The sequence below is a fragment of the Momordica charantia genome (assembly GCF_013281855.1).
Source record: "Momordica charantia cultivar OHB3-1 chromosome 4 unlocalized genomic scaffold, Mcharantia_2.0 BLBB01000004.1, whole genome shotgun sequence".
In the NCBI taxonomy this organism is placed as follows: Eukaryota; Viridiplantae; Streptophyta; class Magnoliopsida; order Cucurbitales; family Cucurbitaceae; genus Momordica; species Momordica charantia.
In genome coordinates this window covers 1692192-1716997 of record NW_028275162.1, presented here as the reverse complement: position 1 = coordinate 1716997, position 24806 = coordinate 1692192, and the positions used below count along the sequence as shown (strand labels likewise).

At 34.4% G+C, this 24806-nt stretch overlaps 4 protein-coding genes across 5 annotated transcripts; 2 read left to right on the top strand and 2 right to left on the bottom strand.

The window, feature by feature from the left end:
- Positions 1–344: 344 nt before the first annotated feature.
- Positions 345–1757, bottom strand: LOC111007727 (uncharacterized). Its single transcript, XM_022280195.2, has 2 exons — positions 1604–1757; positions 345–1024 (listed from the first exon to the last, which is right to left on the bottom strand). Exon 2 carries the CDS (start codon positions 978–980, stop codon positions 543–545), a length of 438 nt encoding a protein of 145 aa, XP_022135887.1. The 5' UTR covers positions 981–1024; positions 1604–1757; the 3' UTR covers positions 345–542.
- Positions 1758–1870: 113 nt separating this feature from the next.
- On the top strand, positions 1871–6437 carry LOC111007725 (Lycopene beta/epsilon cyclase protein). The gene is made up of 18 exons (XM_022280193.2): positions 1871–2107; positions 2218–2335; positions 2416–2600; positions 2704–2811; positions 3016–3080; positions 3277–3382; positions 3539–3622; positions 3718–3864; positions 3944–4072; positions 4211–4278; positions 4447–4480; positions 4567–4651; positions 5134–5201; positions 5288–5401; positions 5500–5535; positions 5625–5711; positions 5843–5934; positions 6082–6437. Exons 1-18 carry the CDS (start codon positions 1958–1960, stop codon positions 6176–6178), a joined length of 1773 nt encoding a protein of 590 aa, XP_022135885.1. The 5' UTR covers positions 1871–1957; the 3' UTR covers positions 6179–6437.
- Positions 6238–8423, bottom strand: LOC111007726 (coiled-coil protein). The gene is made up of 5 exons (XM_022280194.2): positions 7857–8423; positions 6926–7047; positions 6753–6844; positions 6578–6664; positions 6238–6483 (listed from the first exon to the last, which is right to left on the bottom strand). Exons 1-5 carry the CDS (start codon positions 8213–8215, stop codon positions 6376–6378), a joined length of 768 nt encoding a protein of 255 aa, XP_022135886.1. The 5' UTR covers positions 8216–8423; the 3' UTR covers positions 6238–6375.
- An 11443-nt stretch (positions 8424–19866) lies between these two features.
- On the top strand, positions 19867–24192 carry CERK1 (chitin elicitor receptor kinase 1). 2 transcript variants are annotated; one of them, XM_022280415.2, is made up of 11 exons: positions 19868–20698; positions 20819–20852; positions 20956–20966; positions 21096–21251; positions 21381–21589; positions 21987–22076; positions 22657–22750; positions 22836–23079; positions 23344–23488; positions 23670–23768; positions 23858–24192. In XM_022280415.2, exons 1-11 carry the CDS (start codon positions 20086–20088, stop codon positions 24020–24022), a joined length of 1860 nt encoding a protein of 619 aa, XP_022136107.1. In that variant the 5' UTR covers positions 19868–20085; the 3' UTR covers positions 24023–24192. The 2 variants fall into 2 exon arrangements, with proteins under 2 accessions (XP_087979292.1, XP_022136107.1); XM_088123166.1 differs by lacking the exon at positions 21987–22076 and having other exon boundaries at positions 19867–20698.
- Positions 24193–24806: the final 614 nt, after the last annotated feature.

The window sequence follows — 24806 nt, the reverse complement described above, 5'->3', positions numbered from 1 at the left end:
CAACTTTTAGCTTATTCAGTGATCTTTACAGCGTCATTGTTTATTATCTCTACAAAATTTGAATTTTTGTAATTCATTTGTTAAAAATTATTAATAATTTTTTAATTATAAATATAATATATTTGTTGAGTACAATTATAAATATAATATATAATTGATCACATAATTGTGGTTAGATAAGATAGATGTTTTTTTTTTAAGAATATCCTTTTAACTGAGGTATAAGAGTATTAGTTGAATTAACTTGTTTTCATGATTGACAAGTAATTGATGAATCATATCGGACAAGTAAGTGATGGAATCATATCTTTTGTACTCACTACCAATAAATAAAAAAAAGTCTATACCGGCTAATTCATCATCGTCGCATTGTTGATGCAATCTGATTCAAGAATTTATATAAACAAGGAGAGCCTTTAATAAGCTATTGATTTGAACTCAAGCATGAACAAAATCTGCATGAAAATGTCTATGAACTGAGGAGAGTCTAGAAACAAGAAACGAATGCGTTTTCGTGAAGCATTATTGCGATGCAACGACTATTAGTCATCGCCATACGCTCTGAAACTGTAACGCTCTTGATACGGCCCATTGAAAAAAAGGTCAGCTTCAAACCACTTGGGGTAGCGAACAAGGTCGCCAGCCACAAAACTCATGTACTGCTTGCTCCCCTCAGGGACAACTCTCACTTCACCTTCCTCAATGTAAACCAGTTGATCTGCCTGCCAGTCCCATGGCAGCTTACACTTCCCCGTCTTCCATATCGACCATCTCGAAACTCCTAGCTCCGAAAGCCGCTCCTCCGACACCTTACGTTCTACTCTTACATTGTACAACTCCTCGAGAGGTTTCTCTATCCGCATAGCCCTTATTCTGTGACATCCCTTGATGCTAGAACTCAACTTTCTACAGTTTCCCCTCCCTTTATTCACTTGGAATGCGCCCATTGTAGGAGCAGGAGCAGCAATCATACTCGCCATGCCTAACAGAATACAAGAATGCTCCCTTCAATGGATACAACTATCTGCAAGAATCAAGAGAAACTTTGAGGTGTTTAAAAGAGCCAATATATAGATATACCAAATTTGACTGCTCATTCTGTTGTTGGGCTCTCTCAATCTTCGTGATTATTCCTTCTCTCTGTTACATTTTTTGGCATGCATACAGAGATTCCACATGGAATGTCTACATTTAGACCCGAAGTGTATGGATGGCAAGTCTAGAAGTCACAATTTCTACAGGGGCCAGTTTTGAGATGAATACACTGAATTGGAGAAAAGTTTTCCCAGCAGATATTTCTTTTTCAGTAGCACCAGATTCAACCAAAACTGACCAAAAAAGTTCGAGCTCAAGAGAGTAGAAATGGGTATTTCGATTTGCAATCATACGATTCCTCATACAAAATCGTAGAGAGTTTCGAAAATGCATAAACGAAAACAATATCAAACTTAATCTTAAGTTTGCAAGAAAGGGTCTTGGATTCTTGGAACTCGAAAGATGGAAAAATTCTATCAATTAATGAAACATAATCCATAAATTGGCAAGTTCACAGAGGATATAGAACTACAATAGTTAGAAATATAGAGAAAAATTGGATGGTTACCAGCAGATTTGGAGAAATGAAGGCAACCCAAGTTGCAGGGTCGCTGCAAGCCCTAAAACCCTCGAGCCAAGGTTTATCCCAAAAATAAAAAATAAAAATTTATCAAATATCATCGAGGGATTGGATTGGGTGGGCCATTCCACGGAACTTTTGACCGGAAACCGGGACTCGCGGTTTCACAATTCCTTTTCAAGAAACAAAGTAGAATACAAGGACGATGACAGGTTTAGTCGTTAACGTGTACGTTTTCTGTTCGCAAATGATCCAATACCAAATTACCCATTACCAATCTCAACTTCTACGACAGAGAGAGCGATAAATGAAGAAAGTTTATCATCCACTCCCACCACAGCAATGGCCTCTGTTCATCTGAGACCCCGCAATCTCTTGCCTGCGAACCCAAATGGAAGATCGCTCTTTCATCGACAGAGGCCTGCAAAACCCCAGAAGAACCTCAGAATTCAAGCTAAGATTAAAACCCAAGTCGCGTCTTCCAGAACTCAGGTGACCCTTTTGAAGAATCGCAACATTTCAAGCTTCGATTTATTGGAACTTATCGAGTTAAGCTTTTAGGTTTGAAGATAGTTTAACATGGTCGCAATGTATTCTTTCAGAGGATAATGGAGGGTATATCTGTTTCTGGGGAAGTCGGTGGTGCTGGTGGAGCATATTCATACGATGCATTGAAGAGGTTGGATCAAATTTGGTCCAGAATTTGCTCTGGCCAAGAAGGTGAGAATTTCTCTGTTTTGATCAGATTTGGGGCAGAGGCAAGGCCAGTTCTTATTGACTTGCTCGCTGTTTTGCTGTAGCTGAAGCCACACAAGAAGTGGTTCGTCGTGTTTCTGGTGCGTTTAGCCGTTCTGATTTGGGAGGGAAGGCCATTGACACATTCGATGTGTTGGTCTGTGGAGGTACTTTGGGAGTCTTCATAGCCACAGCTTTAAGTTTGAAGGGTCTTCGAGTTGGGATAGTCGAAAGAAATGTTCTAAAAGGGGTAAATATTTGACAGTGGAGTTTATCCAAGATTGAATCAGTTTTATCAATGAGAAAGGTTCTTTCTTACCAATGGCATCTTTTTGTTGGTTGTCGTGGTTCAGAGGGAACAAGAATGGAACATCTCAAGGAAAGAGCTGATGGAACTAGTTGAAGTTGGAGTTCTAGCAGAAGACGACATTGAACAAGCTACGGCTATGAAGTTTAATCCTGTAAGCTTTAAGATTGAATAAATTTATTAGGTAACTAAGTTTAATTTAATTATCATTTCTCTGGCTATAACGTATAAACTACGAAGATGGTATTGCTTCCTGTTTCTTGAGTTCTCCTTGCAGAAAATTGCTCTGCGACTGCAAATTTAACTATTTTTTAAAAATGTTTTTCAAAACCTTGCTGATCGATCATTAATGGCGCAGAACAGATGTGGATTTGAAGGGAAAGGGGAAATCTGGGTTGAAGACATCCTCAATCTTGGTGTCTCGTAAGCTTTTTCTTGTGGACATTGTAATGCACTTTTGGAGCTTTGCAAATGATTGACTAAATTCTCTCTCTCTCTCATACATATCAAAAGAACAGTGACAAATTAATAGCCTCCTCAGACCTGAGCACATGATAAAGGATTAATATTTGAAACTCAGTCTGTAAATCTGATTCTCTCTCTAATTCTGCCATTGCAGACCTCAGACGCTTATAGAGATTGTTAAGAAACGTTTTGTTTCTCTTGGTGGAGTCATCTACGAGGGTTGCAATGTTTCAAGCATTTGCATATATGATGATATGACTGTGAGTTGATTTATGGTAATAGTTAATTTGATCCTGCTGTCATATCAAAGTGTGATGAATCCTTGTTGTCTGCATAACATGGTGGAACTAGTAGCAACTATTATATCAATGACCAAATGAATACAATTTAAAATAAGTACCTTAAAACTTATTCAGGCGATGCAACTTTCTGATGGGAACCTTTTATCTTCTCAACTCACTATCGATGCAATGGGGAATTTTTCACCTGTGGTAAGACAGGTAAAGTTCTACCTTATTCCAGAAGAAGTTTGTAACATATGAATGCTACATAACCCCTTTATTTTCTCACAATGTTGTAAGTAGTTATGTTGCAGATAAGACAAGGGAGGAAGCCAGATGGTGTTTGTCTTGTTGTTGGATCTTGTGCTCGTGGATTCAAGGATAACTCAACAAGTGATGTAATTTACAGCAATTCATCCTTGAACAAAGTTGGAACCTCAGAAGTTCAACTTTTCTGGGAGGTGAGTTAACTTTGTTTCTGTGGCAGCACTAGCAAGAGTTTTTGCTGCTGAAGATTCAAGTCTTCTTACAATATGACAGGCATTTCCAGCTGGTTCAGGTCCCGTAGATCGTACTACTTACATGTTTACATACATCAATCCTCAACCAGGATCGCCAAAACTGGAAGAACTTTTAGAAGAATACTGGGATTTGATGCCAAAATATCAGGTTTATGCTTATATATCATCATATCTTTAGCAGTAGTTATCAGAAACATATCCTGCTGATTTCCATAAGGAAATCTTATTTATTCCCCTATGAGACCTCATGATGTTGATCATAGTTGTAAACATGTCTTCATGATAGGGAGTCTCTCTTGATGACTTGAAGATACTGAGAATTATATATGGAATTTTTCCAACTTATCGCGACAGGTATTTTTATGAACTACACAAACCATGGCATAATGATCTTTTACCATAAAGCAGGTTTGAGAGCATATGTATTTTAGAGCAGTAACTGTGAGACTGGGTGATATTCCATTCTTTTTTCTATGAACTGTACAATATGATATTGTAGTATCTGACACCCAACTTAATCAGCCCGCTGCCTGCTGCTTTTGATCGTGTCCTGCAGGTAATGTAGATTTAGCATTTTGAACCTGAAAATGGATTGATTATCAAACACTGTATGCATAAAGAACACCAAATCTTTCTTTGCAGTTCGGAGATGCTAGTGGCATTCAGTCACCTGTTTCATTTGGTGGCTTTGGGAGCTTAACTAGGCACCTTGGAAGGCTGTCAACTGGTATGCAGTCACTGTAACTTATTGTAGCACATTCCTTTTCTATTAAGTGGCCGTGGAATGAGTGTTCTTCCCCGGTGTTAATGACTCGGGATGTTTAGAGATACCCTCCAAGGTCTTGGGTTTAAGTCTTCCTATGGAAAACTTAATAATTGGCCAGGAATGTACAAAGCCTCCCCAAATAATAGTGGGGTAGACCATGAACATAATGCGAGTGGAGTTCAATAGTTCAATTATAAAAAAACCATCCATAATGTGACCATTGTGATAGATCTTAAAGAATGCCAATCAATTTCATTGGTTCAGTTTAATCTATCGTGGTACTCAAAGCACAACTAAACTAATCAGTCCATGAGACAGGAAAACAAAGAACAAAGAACAAAACAACTTTATTTTTTCTAAAAACAAGACCATGTTGGTTATATGCTCAGGATGTTTGGTGAGCACACGAGTTACTAAATTTCATTTCTTTGTTGATTTCAAAGGGATACATGAAGCAGTAACTGGAAACTTCCTCGACTCAAAAAGCTTATCACTGCTGAATCCTTACATGGTTGGTAACATGCTGATTTCTGCCTCGATATTTACTTTGCTCTTGTCATAACTACCCAACTTCTAAGGCATAAATGTCTATTGCAGCCCAATTTAAGTAGTTCATGGTTGTTTCAAAGAGCCATGTCAGCAAAGCAACAATCGAACATTTCTCCATATTTTATCAATGAGCTTCTTCATGTAAATTTTCAGAGTATGCAGGTAAGCTTTTACTTTGCTGGAACAGTACTCACAGTTTCTTCCATTCAGATATCGAATTTTTCTGTAATTCTTTTGTTTTCTGGTTTGTCTCTCCACAGAGGTTGGGGGATCCAGTACTAAGACCCTTCCTTCAGGTCATTGCTGTGCTTTTTGGAAATTCTGCACCTTTATTAATTCATTCGAAACGATTGCGATGACTTATTCGTTGTTCCTAATGTGGCAGGATGTTGTGCAGTTCTTACCCCTAACCCAGACCCTAGCTTTAGTTATGTTAACTAAACCTCAGCTTCTTCCAACAATATTTAAACAGGTGAGTTATGAGTCCATTCTAGTTTAAGATCATTGAGGCTTACCTGTTTCTTAGTAGGTTCAGTTTTCTCATAGATATTGAATTTAACATGCATTGTTATATGAGTCGTGTCATGTTTTATTGAGCTCTAGGTTGGGATCCCGGTGCTGCTTGACTGGTCAGGACATTTTGGCATGCTTGGGTACTACACGTTTCTCTCAACATTTATCGATCCGATTATAAGGTAAATGGTTCTAGCAGGTTATGTTGAACAAAGCCAAACCTTGCCAAACCTTACTTCTCCCTCACCCCATTTTGTGAAACATACTTTTACTTGCATTCTTCAGTTCACATTTCTCCTAGATTCTTACCAACTTGTATATTTTTCAAGGCTGTTCCTAAGTTCACTAGCACCAAAGATGAATTTCGAGTGGAAACGACGACTTGAGGCCTGGAAGTATGGAGCTGGTTTAGATTACAAGCTGTGAAGAACAAGATTGAGAAAGAAACAGGAAGTGGTAAAGTCCTATAGTTTCGGTCTCAGGCATTAAAGCAACATCGATCTTATATATAACTTCGCTAGCGAGCAGTAAAATTCACCACTCCATCTGTGAAGATAGGAATATGGAACTCTATTATTTACAGATATACATGATAAACAACAGAAGGTAAAAAAATGTACAGTTCAGTTGGGAGTCTTGGCACCCAAAGTCTTTGAGAGTTCCTTTATGAGAGGCTTCTCCTTGATATCTTTATCTCTTTCTACATGCCATTTCTTCGACATATCCTCAGCCTGCGACTCGAAAAATTCTCAGTTAGATAAAGAACAGTAAGATCCAGTAATAGGGTAATGCTGGGATAACTAAAAATGATAGTAATATACCCACCCATGTTTTGAAGGGAACCAGTTGCTCTCTAATCATCTCCATCTTTGGTTCAATCAGGTTTCTTCCTTTTGTTTGAATCTCGTTGGACTGTCAAAAGTAAAATTGCCACGACTTGAGTTAAATGGATTTATAAGTGCATACACACCAAGAGTAAAGGAATCCAATATCTGTTTACATTGTTGAGATCGAGCTTGGACACTGTGAATCCAAAGATCAAGGTAGCACCACCAAAGACAAGCGCAGTAGCTATAGCAAATGCCTTTCCAACTACATGGAAACCAAAACTCTAATGATTAGGGTGTGAGAGAGAGAGAGAGAATGAGAAACTTTTTTCTTTGGAGGAGTTACCATGTGCAAGGCCTTCAGCAGCAGCCTTCAACTTCTCAGGATTGATGGTAGTATGCTTGTCGGCGCGCAGGTCATTAGCAGTTGAGGCCAAGACTGAGTTTTCAGATTGAGGCAATTCCCACCTGCATTCGAATGAGAAACCAAACTCTCAAGCAAATGAAAGAATGCACATGGCCGCAGAGAAGTGAAAAAAAAGCTCCAATGTAAAACCAAATACAAAAGACAAAAAACAAAACAAAAAAGAAAGAAAAAGAAGAATCGCAAGAAATGGCTCGAACTGTTGAATATAAGAGAAAAAGATGGTTTAGATACAAACATGGGAGGTACGCATTGAACTTAGTTGTATTCTACAGCTCCCCACAAATCTCCAGTGCTCTATAACTTCTCCTATTACTCTAGAGCCACAAAATAATAAAAAGCCACCCTCCACAAAGGAGAAGCCTTCCTCACTTGTCCCTAAATGAAGGATGTAACAGCACTCCTAACATCAAATGATACAACTGTTACAAGTCAAAAGCACATCTCCAAACAACTATTCGCTCCGCAAATCGAAATTTCTCATCTTCATAGATACTATTTACTTTCCATACACATCAGAATCATTTCAAGATTGACATCCTGCTCTCATAATCACCTCAAAACTCACTACTTGTATAACAAGTCTGGAATTGGACCAAGGAGGACGACAGAAGATAGATAAGAATTCAACCCAACAACTGTTTCTTCAGTTAAAAGTAAATGGCTAAAAGCCAGAAACCAACACAAAGCAAAGGGCTAAATCCAGTTCATAGGAACTTAACCCAATTAGGCAGAGAAATTGAGATACACAAATACAAGCACAACTGGAAGTTCCAATTCGAAATTCAGCATTTTCAGAAACAATGAAACGAAATCAATGGGAAAAGACAAACAAATTGGGAGTGAGACAAACCTTTTGGGGCCGAATGTAACCTGGGGAAGGGTGAGGAAAGCCCTAAGAGGGTTGAGAGCATCTGAAGATACGGATCGACGATTCGGGTCAGAAGGAAGAACCCATTTAGAAGTAACGAGGGAGCCATTAGAGTCTGCAGATTGCTCCCTGAAGATTTTAGAGGGCAGAGAGTGCCGTAAGACCTCGGGAAGAATGTCGGCTTGCAATTCACCGTCCGCCGGTGAATGGGAAGAAGGCGGTGGCTGCGCCGGAAACTTCTGGGTCGTGTTTTTCTGGACAAGCCGGCCGATGGCGTGTTTGGATTCCTGAATGAAGTATGCCGCCTCTTTCCCGGCCAATCTTCCGGCCAAAAAGCTCATATTTCTCCCCTTTGTTTATACCAATTTGTCAAAATTCAGTTGTCTACTGGCCGTAGATTTTGCAATGGAGCTTTATTTATAGTTTACATGGTTGGGCCCTATTTTTTGGGTTTTTTTCCTTTTCAAAATCTAACAAATTTATGAAATTTATTGGTATAATTTTTTTTTGGTCAAAAGAGACCAAAATCGAATATTTTGGTTTCTTTGTAATTTTACTTCTACCGGTTTATTTATCTGTAATCTAATAAAATACAACAAATTACTTTTTAGATCATAGGACTATCATTCATTTTAACTCCTATATAAATATTGTGTTTTTCATCATGTAAAAATTTACATTATTATCTTTTTCGCTACCCTTCAAAATTAATCAAAATAGGAACTATTATAGTTGAAATCCGACATAAAAGGAGTGAACTTTTTGTTCTATCTTTTTAAATCTTCCCAAAGAGATTTGAAACGGGAGACTTTCTTTTCCCTTCTTATAAGATTGTGGGAAGTCCCCTCATTACAAATCATATCCTAAAGTCATGATTTCTTTTAAATCATTGCATTATGCAATCAAAGTACTTAGTTTTATTTCAAATTTATCAGAATTTAAAGTTTTTGACGTATTTGTTTGATAATCCCCACATAATCACCAATCAAGTGTTTTTCCCATCCAAAATTGTTTATGAAGAAAAAACATTATATCCATAAAGTAAAAAAAAAAAAAAAAAAAAAAAGGAAAAGTATAATGGTCAAAAGTAAAGCTATTAATTAATTAATAGTGTATATGTATAACACCACCTCCAAGGATCAAACGTTTTTCTTGGAGGACAAGCACCACAACAAGTGACACAGCCTTTTCTTGGGCTTGAAGATGAAGATTGTCACATGAGTAAATGTCTATATATATATAAAGAAAAATGGAGCTTTGACTATATTAATTTGATATAATTTAAATGGGTTGAAAAATGACCACCTTGTTTAATTAGTATGATAAAAAAATCATTTTGTATCTATGTAACTTGATATTAAAAATAAAATAAAAATATTATAGATAATGGGTATAATTCAAAATATGCGGTGTGACTTTTGAAAATGCTAGTGGAGCTTTTTGAATATGGTTTTAGAAAATTATTATCATTCAAAGAAAAGAGGTGGTGATAGTTAGAATGAACCACCTCTAAAAGGAGATTACTAATATTTGGAGAAATTAAATTATGTTCATATAAGCAAAACTTATTAAGTTTTGACAAATCTCTGTAATCAAGTTGCATTTTTATACACTAATATAAGATTTATTTTAAGGAACAATTTTTCATGCAAATTTACAGAGGGAATGTGCATTTCTGTTCACTATTTTAACGAGTTCAAAGTTTCTTTTTTTTTCAAGTACATGTGGGGGTGGAGATCGCACTCACAACCTCTGGAGATATATGTCAATTACCACTGAACTATGCTCGTTTTGACTAATGAGTCCAAAGTTAGAAAGTCTGAGTTGACGCAATTTATGTGGTCGATTGGTCAATTTGTACCATGGTTAGAAAAGTATAAGTTGTCGACTAATAAAAATCAAATTATCAATCTTTTGATGTCGATTTTGTGCTAAAATTGACATCAACCAATCGATGTTTCCACCCTACATTGTAAAAAAAAAATTTATATTATTTCATATGAAAGATTAACTCTATATAGTATAAAATACGGGTTTATAGGCTTTAATTTATATAGTCTTATGAAATCCTACAAAGTTGTAATCTAAGATGAAGAAATATGATTAAATTACCCTGTTTTCCATCTAAACCAAAAGATGAAAAGAGAGGGTGATTTTCAACTTAAATGGTTTCAATTTAAACAAATCTATAGTTGATAGCCAAGGTCATGGTTGATATAATCTTGATATGGAAATTATGCATGAACCCTCGAGTGGTTCTACAATCGATTCTACTCTATGTACAACAACGTATTGAACTACTTCAACAAGTCTGTTTGTAAGATATCCAACCTTCGATGTTCGTATAATTACTTTGAATGGGTAAGTATAATTACTTTGAATGGGTAAGTTGATGTAATTTATTTTCTTTTCTCTGTTCCATTGTGGAATGGAATGAAATCAAAATGGGAAAAGGAGTAATTAGCTAGAATTCAAACTCATATGTGAGAATTATGGTACCCTCCCATTGACTTATGTACAAAAAAGGATGGTAAATTTTTTTTTCTTCAACTACACAATAATTTGATTCAAATGAGTTGAATTTTACATGCGCGCACACATACACACACCCAAAGAAAAAGCCTGGTTGGTGGAAGGGCATGTTTGTAAAGTGCATTGACCCATTTTCCCACAGTGGCTGCACTCAAATATACTACAAATCTCTGGTGGACCATTCCCACAATCCACTTCCAAACACCTCCTTTTTGTCATCTCTTCTTCTTCAAAACCCACATTTCATAAACCAGATCCTTTTCCCTAACCATTGCCAATTTTGTAACTTTAATGACAAAAGCTCACATCTTTTTTCCTCTCTCTCACTTGAAAGATTTTCACACCCTACATATATTCTATTCCCTCTGCACAATATCGACGATGACGGTGATTGCGATCCAGATGATTATGATGAAGATGTGTCTTTAATTGCATGGTAGTTGTGGGGAATTATGGGTATTAAACTTGGGCATTTAAAGGTTGCAGGTTTTCTGACATTAATGGCGGACTGCGATGGCTTTTAAGAAAAAAAACCCAGAAACACTGTCAACTCTGGAAACCCATATACAGTAATTCGAATGAGATGAAAAGAATGAAAAAGAAAAAAAAAAAGCCTTTCATTTTTTAATCTAAAAAGATTACCCTTGATTTTTGTGATGGGTTTTGTTCATCCTTCTCAATCCCAATGCTGATTTTACACTAAAAACCCAAATGTCTTGGCTGCCATTGAAGTCAACAAATAAAGAACGAAAGAGAGCTGAATAAATATGCATGGCTTCAATTTTGGGGTTTTTTGTTTGTTACCATATTACATCACAAACAGTGATTCGAACCCAATTTGGAAGAAGTAGAAATGAAGTTATATACTCAAATTGGCAGCAAAATTTATAGGGTTTTGGGAAGCTTGTTTCCTACGATTTCTGTTATTTTCATCCCTTTCTTTACAACTTTTAAAGAGAGAGATGAGATAGCTTCGGAAAGACATTTCTACATGCAATCACGATCATGAATTACAAATCTTAAGAGTAATAATTTCACGTAATTAGAGCAAAGAAAAAACAAGGGAAGAGTTATAATTACGAAAAGGAAAAAAAAAAACAATGAAAATTTCTCTATTTGTTTAATATACAATAATATTGATGAGTAGTAGTGTATAATTATCAGAAGAAGAAGAAGAAAAAATTTACAAATACCAAAATTTTCTACATGGGTTCTATGCCGAAATTTCTCTCACTATCTACCAATACAAAAACTTGTATAGATTAATTAACTAATCTCTCTATTCAAACTAAACACAAGTTCATATTTTCTAAAGAACCCAATTTAGAGAAGTGGGTAACTAATTTAAAAACAAGGGGTAAAAGAAAAATTGAAACTTTTTAATTTCAGAAGCTTGAGAAATTAAATTATGTAATCAATCACCGTCTGTTGTGTAGAGGGTTTGATCCTGTGGGGACTCTTCGCTTCTGTTCTTCGAAGTCTACGAATTTAGTTGCTGACGACGGAGAAGATGGCCGGAAAGCCACTTGCTTTCTCATCGGAAATCTTGACCGGGCGGCGGCGGCGGTGGTGGTCGGAGAGAGAAGAAGAAGAATGGCGAGAAGAAGGCGGAGGTGGAATTGAGTCATATTCTGTAAGGAAAATGAGAAAAAAAAAGGAAAATATTTGGGTTTTGTAGCCGTCCAGATTTCTGATATATAAGATGGGGGTTTTGTTCCGGTGCACACGCAAGCATCGGATGGGACAATCGGAGCCATTGAATGGAATTGATGGTGATTTAATCACTGCCGTCCGAATTAAGAGTCAGACGGGGGAGATCAGCGGCCTAGAATGGCGGTTGAAAGACAGATGGTGGGGTCACATCATTCAATTATGAGAGCGACGTGCAGAGGATTAAAACACTCACTGATTCACACACATGAAAAATTAAATTGTAAGGAAAAGGAAAAGACTGGAATACCCTTCTGTTGAGACTGAATTTACTGTATCTTGAAAGTTGATTTAACTGGAGGAATCGAGTGTGGTGGGAGGTAGTTTAGTCATAATTAAAGTCAAAGATTTGATGCCGACGCACTTGATTAAGGGGGAAATTAATCAAAGACACGATCATCATACAATGCTTATATTCTAAAACACGGTCGCCTAATTAATTAAATGACAAAATTTGTATCTAGGTTTGGATTTAAAAGTTAGAAAATGATCACGATCGTCTATAGTTATGTTACGTTTGGTTCAGAATTGATGTTTATACTCGTGTTACTACTTAGATATAATAGCGTTCGTTTTAGTTCCCAACCACTTATATGGTATGTTTAAGACTTATTTTCATAAACGAGTTGTTATATTATATCTAGTTTATGAGACGTGTTTTTTTTGCTGTTTGTCTATTTTAGTTGCGTCGTTTGACTTTCTTATTAGTTTCTTAACACATTTTCTCAGGTCTCTTTATTAATCCATTTGTACTTTGCTCTCAAACGGTGAGATCCATATTTTTCTCGCATTACTTCACATTTGTACAAAAAAAAAAAAAGAGAAAAAATGAATTTGCTATCTATAGATATAAAACCATCCTTGTAGATAATAAATTTCACAAATTATTATTTCTCATTGCCCTGTCGTACTACTGTTAACTGAATGTATTAAAGTTTAAGATTGAGTGAAAAATATATATGAGAATATTGGTGGGCTTTTCGAGTGGGTAAAAAATAATTTATAGACAATTATTTTTTTAAACAAATGTGGAGTGGGTATTTGAATCTCCAATCTCAAAGGAAGAAGTAGATGTCTAAAGTGCTGATAGACAATTGGTAAGGTTTAACAAAACTATAAAATACTAAACCGAAGCTTTTGAAATTATTAATATAATTAGAATAAATAATAGGGGTGTGTTTCACTCTTTGATAATCACATTGCCACGTGGAGAGCTGGGTTGGCCGAAGTTTTGGCAAAAAGGAAAAAACTGAAGTGGTCAAGAGAGAAAAATAGGAACCTTTGTTTCATATCAGAAACTCAAAACATAAAAGCTTCTTCCTTTTTTCCATTCTGGTTAGTGGGTTTGTTGAGTACTTTCGTACCCTAAATGATTCATCTGTTGAATTATTATTTTTTTTTTAAAAAACCCCCAAAGTTGAAGCTTCAAAAATCAATATTTTTGAGTTCATTTTGAAGAATTAAAATATGTATAATTGCGAAATAAAAATGGGGTATTTTTTTTCCCTTTTTGGTTTGGGTTATATTTATTAAGTGGAGAAAGAAAACTGTGGAGGTGCACGGGTGGAAAAAAGTTCACTTTTTTTTTTTTTTGGTGGTATAAATTCTATATAGAATATTTGTAATTATTAGTTTTGATTTTGGAGGCCATACCCCAATCTATTCTCTACCCCTTCTTTTCATTATATCTCAGTGTGAATTGTTAAGGAAGCTAGCTCCTAGCTGAGTGCTTTTATTTCATAAATATACCTTTTTGAATGCAAAATTCACTTTACAATTCCTTTTCAATGATTCCATGTATACCACATATTTGAAATATGAGTAGAAATATAACATTATAAATATCGGGCAGAGATTTGAACTTTTGACTTGTAATAAGAAAAGTTATTAATATCTTCCCAAACTGAATTATTTTCACGTTGTAACAAAGAAGGTATTGATTTTGACATTTTAGAACTTTTATTTTAACCATTTAAGATTTCAAATTCTTTGGATGGAATTAGAAGAATGGAAATTAAGATTTGAGAAAAGGAAAAGGAAGAGAAGATAAAGAGTTGGACCTTAACAAGTGGGGAAATGGAAGTTTGACAGAAGGAAATGTAATAATGAACAAGTTAAGAAAAAGCAAAGGTTAGGAAAGAAAAGTTTGATTTTTGACCATATTGATTCTTTTGGTGGAGTAAAGTGGAAGTTGGTCAAGAGATCTCAACTCAATAATCCTATGGTTGGGATGATTATTCTTTTTTTTTTTTTTTGTATGTTCTATATTTTTCATCAAGTTAAAAAAAAATCTCTCTATTCCTTCATTTTCTGTAATTTATGTTTAAAAAATGTTTCTCTTGTCACCAAATGGAAAATTAAAAATATCACCACATTTATAAAAATAGATTGATAACACTAATAAAATGAAAATAAAAGTAATTATATGATTAAAGATATATAGAACAAATGAGGAGATCAAACTTCCTCAAGTAGTGACAAACTTTTTTTTCTTTTTGAAATGAAAGGTAACCTTTTTAAAACTAAGATTATTTGAGAATACACATGATGATGGTACAAATAAAGTTGTTGAAAAAAAATTAAAAACTTTATATATATAAAAAAGGTAGTGTCATAAAAGAGATGGAAAGGGGGACAAAGAGATGGTTGGTATAAACATAACTTTGAGAGATGGTTTAGCTGTCTTGTTGAAAAGTTTGTAAATTTTAGAGTTGGAAGATTCTAATTAATGCAATCAATTTAATGGGACATTTAAATGACTAATTAATTTTTATGTATGCATTTTTTGAAATGACAGCATGTCTATCATAATTAAGAAGTACTTCATAAATGAGATATAAAGAAAATACCTGATTATATAGTTAATGATTGATTAGATAAATAAATAATTATCCCTTACAATAAAATTATATGAATTATTAATAATAATAATCAGAATTTAATAAATTAAAAGAAATACTATACTTGTGGTTTTATGTGGAAAAAACAAACAAACAAACTTTTTGGATTACATTTGCATTCCCATGAAGAATTTTGTTGAGTGTTGATGGAGGATTTTCTTTTTCAAAAAAAGTACAATTAGTAGTTAGGGCAGAGTTGATTGTGACCCTAAATTATTGTACCTCTTTGGAGGAGGACATGCAACCCTATTGAAAGACTTTCAAAGCCCCTAACTTTCACAGGTGTGGAGATATTTTAAAAAAATAAGAGGAAAAAGAAAGAGAAATTTAGAAAAATAACTTTCAAAACGATATGAATTTGCAATAAGTAGTGTTGATGCACGATTCTGGCTACCTTGATACAGAAGATCCAACAAAAAGATTCTGACGTGGATTTTGTTGAATACTTATAAATATAGAACCTTGTATCATTGTGATGCCTAACCTACACTCCAAGACTTAAGTTAGTTACTCAGTCCGAGCTGGTGTGAGTGTAAGAGATAACATAGGTTTGGGAAAAAATGGGACTCTGCCTTTTATAGGGAAAGCATTAAGAAGTCTGACTCAGCAACTTCAACATTCATATATGTTATTCGACATATCTTTTGCTAACAAGTAGAAGATCTTCTGCTGATAGAGTTGATGTTCTGTTACTATAGATTTTCTATCAGTTGGGACTTTTGTCCCACGTCGGAGTCGAGTTGAGCTCTATTTTTGGACACGATGACCATTCTTCCTCGTTCTCAACAGAGTCCAGACATGCCTACCTCAAGGATGGAGGGCCACACATTTCTACTTGATTTGAGGCCCTTACCAAGTGGTAAAGTTTATATCATTGCAACATGCCAATGCTATGAAAGCTGGAACTTCATTTTTTTTTTCTGACAAGACTTCAAATTTTAAGTTAATAATAGTATGTTTTAGTTCTTTTTAATAACGTGTTCCTAATCTTTCTACTGATTTGATTTATTCTCTTATATTATTCTTGTTTATATATCTATGATAAAGGTAAAAGGTAAGGTTTTGAATTATATTTTAGTTTCTAAACTTTAGAAAATATTCATCTTTTCAGAATATTATATTACAAATATAAGAGTAGAAATTCAAATCTACAACTCTATAGAAGAGATAGAGATGCCTTAAGTTCAACGGCTAAATTATGCTTGAGTTGGTCAAAATATCTATTTTAACAAAAAATTTAAAAAATGACTATTTTAATTTATTAACCTTTAAAATATTCTACTTTAGTTCTATTACGTTAAAAAATATCAACTTTTTTTTTATTTAAAGAGATAACTATTTTGATCATTCATGTTATTATTTTGTCACCTAATATTTGTCTCATCTTGATACATTTTCAATCTCAAAAGAAGTTAATGGGTGCTTTATCTACTGAGCTATATACTTAGATGAGTTTCCCATCAAAATACCTAGTTTAGTCAACTTATGTGGCTTCAATACGACGCATGTCCACATCAACACGTTAATAACACATATTTGAAATAACAGTATTCATTTATCAAATAAGTAACATAAAATTACTTTCATAGTTTAAAGGTTTATAGACATTTCAAAAATTGAATGACCAAAATGAAATTATAGTTCAAGAACTAGAAGGTTATAAGAGGAAAATCAAATTTGGACAAGAACTAAAGGAAAAAAAAAGTTAATTAAAATATCCTGTGTGTATCTGATTTCCTTTATTGAAATTTCATTTATTTATTTTTTTGTTGTTAAGTGACACTAATAAGGCTACTTTTTTAAGTTCAAGACTAAAATATAAATTTATCTAGGGGCCATAATAAACAATGAGATTTAAAAAAAAAATTAATTACCAAACAAAATTTAATCACCATCCCAACATTTTTGAAATTTCTATTATAACATTAATTTATTAATATAAAGCTCTATTAGTGTCACTTCAATTAACAAAGAGTAAAATATATATATATATATATATATATCAAGGTATAACTAACTCAACTAATTAATGCATATATCTTCGACCAAAACATCATATATTTTAATACTTACTTCTACCGGCCACGTGTTGTTGAACTAAAAAGAAACATTAACAAAAACAAATAATAGAAATAGAAATTCAACGTGACAAAGTAGTGGCAAATCTAATTTCAAATGCAATAAATTTTATAGCGTGACATTTTATTTCATTTATTGTGTGGGAGTATAGCAATTCTTATTGGTCAGAACAATTATAAATTTTGATCAAATTTTAATTTAAAGCATTATTTTGCTTGGAAAATACTAAAAAGGAAGGTTAAGCACATAAATCATATATTTTAAAATGTAACCAATATTACATATGTTGGATTTTTTTTTCTACTCGTTAATTCTTATTACTACTTATTTTTGTTAAGTTTTACTCAATATTAAATTAAAATTTTATAGCTTTGGAAAATTAAGCTTTCAAACTAAAATTAAAATACAGAGAAAAAAAAAACATGATTTAGTGGTTTCTTACACCAATCTCAACAAATTGATCGATTCGTTAAAAATTTCAAAATTTTATAGGTTAAAAAACTGTAACTTGATATTTTTTTATAGACATAATAATGCATTGAAAAATACCCATTATGAACTCTTTTGGATTACAAAAGATGGTTACTTTTAATTTTTAAAAGAACACTTTATTGTAAATTATATGAATGTTCCAAATGTCATAAAGTGTTAATATTTATTAATAATTTCATTCTTCGGTTGAAATATTCAAAAGTAGAAAAACTTTCTTTCAAAACATTGCCGACCTAATTAAAAGTTGCAAAGACTTAGTGGGTCTCATCAAAGAAAGGAGAATTTCTTGTAATAATAATAATAAAGTAAACTATTACAAATTTGTAATATGTTGTAATAGTCTTTTTTTTAATTAAGAATATATTAGTGTTTGTTTATGTTTATTAAGTTGTGGTATTTTATGATATTAAAGGGGTGACCAAGTATTTCAAATACTTGCTCGTGTGATGATGTGTAATGAGGAGATCTTTTCGTTATGAAATTTATCGTGTAATTTTATACCACAATTTAAAAGTTTAAGAATTAAATTGAAATTTTTAAAACTGATTGTATAGTAGAATATTGACCTATTTAAAATAAAGTCCATACTGTGAGAATATAATTGAAAATTTTAAAATTAGTTCACACGATATTGTTGGATAAATTTAATTCGTGAACTAATATAAATTTTTATTTACTTTTAGTACCATCTTTAGTTTTTTATCTCTTGTGTTTGGAAAGTCTTTTGAATTATGTTACCTCTAGACCTTCTGAAAACATTCTCTTTCCTGTAAATAAGAGGCAACATTGTAGAGTATGGGAGCTTGAATGATTTTGGATTCAACCCTTGTATTCAAATTTTATTTCGGTTATAGGCCCAATTCTTAAAAGGAGTCTGAGTTTGAATGACTTAGAACTCAACTTTTAGAATTAAGCTACCTTTGGGTTGGGTCACAGAACCAATATCTTTAGTGGATTCAAATTTAGACATAAGTCAATTATTAATCCATGATTCTTAGGCTTACTTGTGCTTGAAGCTAAATTATGATTTAATGAGTTATAGGTTTGTTTGATTTGAGCTTGGTTATCATATGACCTAATTTGATCCGTTTATTAATCATTTTAGTACAACATAAAAGGAAAAAACAAAAACCAGACTAACTTATAGCGATTCATAAATTTAATCAAAACTTTATTTAAAAAAACCTATAGAAGTGGAAAAATAATATTTATGCCATTTTTTATTCAGAAAATTGTTCCTAAAACGTACCCCGTAAATAAAGTTTCCACCTAAAATAGACTATTTTTATTTCTAAATATAGAAATATGTTCTTAAATCTCATTTCCAAACAAATCCTAAATATTTGTTTTTCAAAAAATATAGATAGGATCAGAGAGACAGAATATTCCGCTTATATCCTTTTTCATCCCATCTATTGGCACGAAATTTGGACAAAATGAAGGGGTGTTTTAGGATTAGAAAATGGGTGTTGGGAATAATCACAAGGCCAAATATTATTCCATGGCCACATAAGTTGAGCCACAAAACTAGCCATTCCAAATAATAAACAACCTACACTTTGTCTTTTTAACACATCACTTTGATTCCCTGCTACTAATCTCATTTATAAACAAACACACCAAATTTATTATATATCATTAGAGTTTAAAACCATTTTAAAAACATTACATTAAGGATACAAATGTAATCTCACGAGAACGAGGGATTGTTAGGAGATGTAACAAAAAAATCTCACATTAAAACGAGTATAGCTCAACGGTAATTGACATATATCTCTAACCAAAATATTGTGAGTTCAATCCTCAACGCCACATATTGTACTAAAAAAACAACATTGAAGTAAGGACAATATTTCATTGGTGTGAAACGTTTTTTAATAAAATCAAAAGCATATAGTAATGCAGGTTAAGGTTTGAAGGAAAAAATATCGTACTATGATATAAATATGAAGAATCTCATTTGTCTCTATAGGCAGCTTCGCTTTGACAGTTAGCCCTATGTTTATAGGGAGTTTGGTCCTCATAAAGTAATATATTAGAGTGAAAATTTTCAACTTAAAATTAATTCCCAACCAATATTGTAACAAAATAGTACAAATATATAAATTAGAGGGGAAGATTTGAACTTAGAGGTTGATTATGAAGCAATCAAAGTAGTTCAAACTAACAAGAAGAGGAACCAAGTTTTGGCATTTCCAAGCGTGTCGGCGGACCGAGGCCACGAGACCGCGTCTACCCGACCCATTCCTGCCAAAACCAGCTTCCCCGCGAGAACATTTTCAACTGCTCGATATTAAAAATGTCAAGCCGTCGTTTTTTACCAGCTCCAGAGCTGGGACAATCGCAACCCAGTGAAAAATCAAAGACCCTTTTCTTTCAGTCAACGAGACGCCCTCTCCGAAACAAGAACTGGTTTAATCTCTTCCGGAATCCTATCTTTTCCATCTGGGTCTTCAATTTTTGGTCGATTTGAGTTGAGGGGTTTGCTTCGCGGCCAGATGAACCCTCCAATTGGGTTTTTGCTGTTGGTGTTGATCTCCGTGCTACTCGGAGCTGATTCAAGATGCCCTAGAACTTGCGATGTAGCTTTAGGTTCGTATTTCGTGTGGCCGGATAGCAATTTGACATTCATCGGCGAAATGTTTGAGCTGCGTTCCCCTGATATCATCGTCAGCTACAACAGAGATCAAATACCCAACAGAGATTTTATTACAAGCGGAACCAGGGTCAACGTTCCATTCTCCTGCGATTGTATAAACGATTCATTTTTGGGTCATACGTTTCAGTACGTGATTAAAAGTGGAAATACTTACACCGAAATTGCGGACAAATTCTATTCGGGCATTACAACGGTGGAGATGTTGCAGAGATTCAATAGTTTTGATGCCACGAGTCTTCCCATAAATGGGAGATTGAACGTCACTGTGAAATGCTACTGTGGGGATCCTGATGTTTCCACGCTATATGGGTTGTTCGTCACTTACCCACTTCGCTCCGATGATACTTGGGGTAAGCTTCAAAGTGCTACCAATGTCAGCTCAACTTTGCTGCAGCGGTACAATGAGAATGTGAATTTCACCACAGGAAATTTGATCTTTATTCCAGGCAGAGGTGAGTTTTTGTTGTGATTTGATTTGATCTTAATGGTGCAAGATCTTTTGCTATGTTGAACTATGTAGTGTTAGAGACCATGTTTGATAACTTGTTATGACAGTATTTTTTTGTTTGCAGATCAAAGTAGCAACTACCCACCTCTGAATATAAGGTAGTTTCACTGTTTTCGTGTTTCTTTTTAGTTAATTCGAGCGTGATATGCGAAACTTTTCTGGTCTCTCAACAACTTCTTTTTTATATTTTCTTCTCTGCAGCACAGATGCAGGTGCTGTGGCTTTCTCAGTTGGGCTTATGATGATTATCTTTAGCTTGAGGGAAAGAAGCATGTTTGAGTTATTAGAATTGGAAATTGAGACTCCTTTAAGCTTATCGTGCTCTTTTTGCATATGACCAGGACTTTCAGGTGGAGCCATTGCAGGCATAATTATAGGAGCAGTACTCGGGGTTCTAATTGTAGCAGGCTGTATTTACTTTTTCATACGAAGGAGGAAGTCGAAAGGTGCCAAATTGCTGGCATTCTCCCAAGATTTATCTTCTCAAGATGGGCGTGGTACCATTTTAACTCTCAAATGTTGTTTTCATCCGCGTGCTGAATTTTGACCTTCTCCTTGTATAAATTCATAAAAGGATACAACTGATGATTTATAACTATGGTTCTATTAAACCGTCATTCTATTAGGTCTTGTCCCTGGAAGTTCCTTGTATAAATCTACTGAACCACATGCTCAAGGTGGCGGTGGTCTAGCTGCCGTTACGGGCATTACTGTTGATAAATCAGTGGATTTCTCATATGATGAACTTGCCAAGGCCACCGACAACTTTAGCTTGGCAAACAAAATCGGTGAAGGTGGTTTCGGATCGGTTTACTTTGCCGAGCTTAGAGGAGAGGTTCGTTACTTGATCCCAATACATCCTAAATAAGTTGTGGCTCATGAATTTAAGTTTCCCTTCAAATCTTGCTATGGAGGTGCCAGTAGTTTTATAGTTGGTTCTGTAGCTTAAAGATAGATTAATCCGATAAGTAAAGCTGGAAGATGGAAGCCTTCCCGTAGTCTTTGACTTCTTCAATGCTCTATCTTTGAGTTATATAACTATAACTAATACGTCTATTTCGCACTGTTTGATGCATGTGCTGGTTTTATTCATAGATAAATATATAAGGACAATCATTTATTGGACATCTTACCTCTAAGTGCAATCATTTATTGGACATCTTATTACCTCTCTTTCAAATAGTTCTTTCCTAACCCACCTGACTTCCACCCCTGTATCAATTTTTGCTCAGAAAGCAGCAATAAAGAAGATGGACATGCAAGCTTCAAGGGAGTTCCTTGCAGAAATTAAGGTTCTAACACGCGTTCACCACTTGAACCTGGTACGATAATGATAAGACCTTAACATTTAACGATAACAAGTAAATACTTCTTTACTTTTAGACTTAAATTCTGTCATAATAAATACGAAACAAAATTTTTTGAAATGCATCTCGTATACTCGAACCTTGTAGACGCAGAGGATTTTTTGGCCAGTGTTGGTTATATAATGAATTCACCCATTGAAGGTTGTTCTAGATAGGGCACGATTAGCATCAAACAAAAACTTGTAGTCCAAATTGCGTTGTACTAGAGGTAGTCAAAGAAGCAACTGTTTAGTGTAGACAAAAGATTTTGAAGTTGAGTTCAAGTTGGAATCACCTAGGATGTTAAATTCTGTGGAATCAATCGAGATGTGTGTATACTAAACCATACACCTGATGTTTTTTTACAACGACATTTATACTGGAAAAAAAGACTATTGAGAAGGTAAACTTAGACTCATAAAACAGCGATGCCCTTTCTACTTCCACAAAACGATCCACCTTTTATGCTTGCTCCCTTCTCTCCCGTTTTACTCGTTTACACGTGATCATTTTTAATCTCATGCTTTGTAAATTGACCGATTATGATCAAATGCAGGTGCGCTTGATAGGATATTGTGTTGAAAATTCTCTATTCCTAGTCTACGAGTTCATTGAAAATGGCAACTTAAGCCAACATTTACGTGGCACAGGTGAGATAATGTGAAAATGGAGAGGATACTTTCACTTTTCTTGTGTTGCCTTCGGAGAATTTGATATATTTGGTCATGTTTTCAGATCGGAATCCATTGCCATGGCCTAGTAGGGTCCAAATAGCCCTCGATTCAGCCCGAGGCCTTGAGTATATCCATGAGCACACAGTTCCTGTTTATATTCATCGTGATATTAAATCCGCAAACATATTGATTGACAAGAACTTTCATGGAAAGGTAGCAGACTTTGGATTAACAAAGTTGACTGAAGTTGGAAATTCGTCGCTTCCTACTCGTCTCGTGGGCACATTTGGATATATGCCACCTGAGTAAGATGACCTTTCTATGCCTCAGTTTTTTGTTTGAGTGTATTCTATTCAGTGATTATTGGCTGGAGTTTAGAGTTTTATTCTAGGTGTTTTGAGGTGTTTATTACTCGGTAGTTATGTTCAGAAGGAAAGGAGAACAGTTTTTGAAGCTTAATAAATTTTCTTAATGTTTAGTATCAGCTGGTTCAATCGACTCCTATATACTTAGATTCTGGCTAGTTTTGTTTCTTAGAATGCTTTGATTTATTTATTCTTTACTTCCAGATATGCTCAATATGGTGATGTTTCTCCGAAGATCGATGTTTATGCTTTCGGCGTTGTTCTTTATGAGCTTATTTCAGCCAAGGAAGCTGTGGTGAAGACAAACAGAGCCAGCTCAGTTAATGAATCGAAAGGCCTCGTCGCTTTGGTTGGTACTCTCACCATTACTTTGTTCTCAATTTATTTTGTTTCTTTCCTTTTGCCCCGGTTCTCGGTCTAATAACTTAACAATGTCTATACATCAAACTTACCCTCTTTGTACCTCCAAAAAAGGATGACTTTAAGAAACCATCCCTGAGCATTACTTATAAGAATCCTGCATTTTGCAGTTTGAAGATGTCCTGAATCAACCTGATGCGAAAGAGAACCTTCACAAACTAGTCGACCCGAGACTCGAAGACAACTACCCTCTCGAATCGGTTTTCAAGGTGAGTGTAACTTTCCTTTTTTCCATTGGTTCTGGTAAATTGAGAGCTGGTGTGTGATTTTGAGCTTGTGGGGGTGTTTTTGGTTGCAGATGGCTCAGCTAGCCAAGGCATGTACACATGAGAATCCACAGCTACGCCCAAGCATGAGATCCATTGTGGTTGCTCTCATGACACTTTCTTCTGCAACAGAGGATTGGGACGTCGGCTCGTTCTATGAAAACCAAGCTCTCGTAAACTTGATGTCAGGAAGGTAGAATCAAGCACCACGATCGCTCTCCCGTTCGATAAAAGGGACAGCTCTCTTATTTGATGTGTATAATACCAAAAATTTCTCCCTTCTTTTAAGTATTTGTAAATGTTCGTAGTTGAGAATTACAAAGAAAGTTCATGTAAAATTATTTATTTAGTTTCTTAAATACTTTAATTGAGAGTCGATTCGACATTGATTTTGATAGAAAAATTGAAAAGAGTACACTTTTAGTTAGGTTTTGTTAAATTTATAAAATAGAAAAGGAAATAAATAAATTAGACCATCTAAAAAAGCATCAATGGACATGGTTTTGATGTTTATGTAAAATAAGTTATACTAATTTTACTCAAATAAAAATAAATTGTACTAAATGAAATTTTAGATTAAAATAAAAAATTCAACTTACATTTAAAATAGAAACTGACATTTTAACTTTCAAAATTATAGCGGCAAAGTTGATGCAAACATAGAAATATATTAAAGTAAAATTGTTTTGAATGTATGTTTTCTTTTGAGAATATAACATTCTCAAATACAACCATTGACCCTTGGCAGGTGATGATGTAGTGTGCTTGTAGTCGAATAGAGATATCCCTCCTTACTTCAAGTCCTCGGGGCGTGTAGTCGGGGTTTTCCGACCCTCCCATTTCTCCATTCGTGGACGATTCTCGTAACGTCGACGATTTCGAGTTAAAAAAAATCTCAAATATGTAAGTATTTTGAAAGATTAAATAAAAATAGATAAATAATAGATATATGATGACATTTCTCAACAATGTATTTATTCT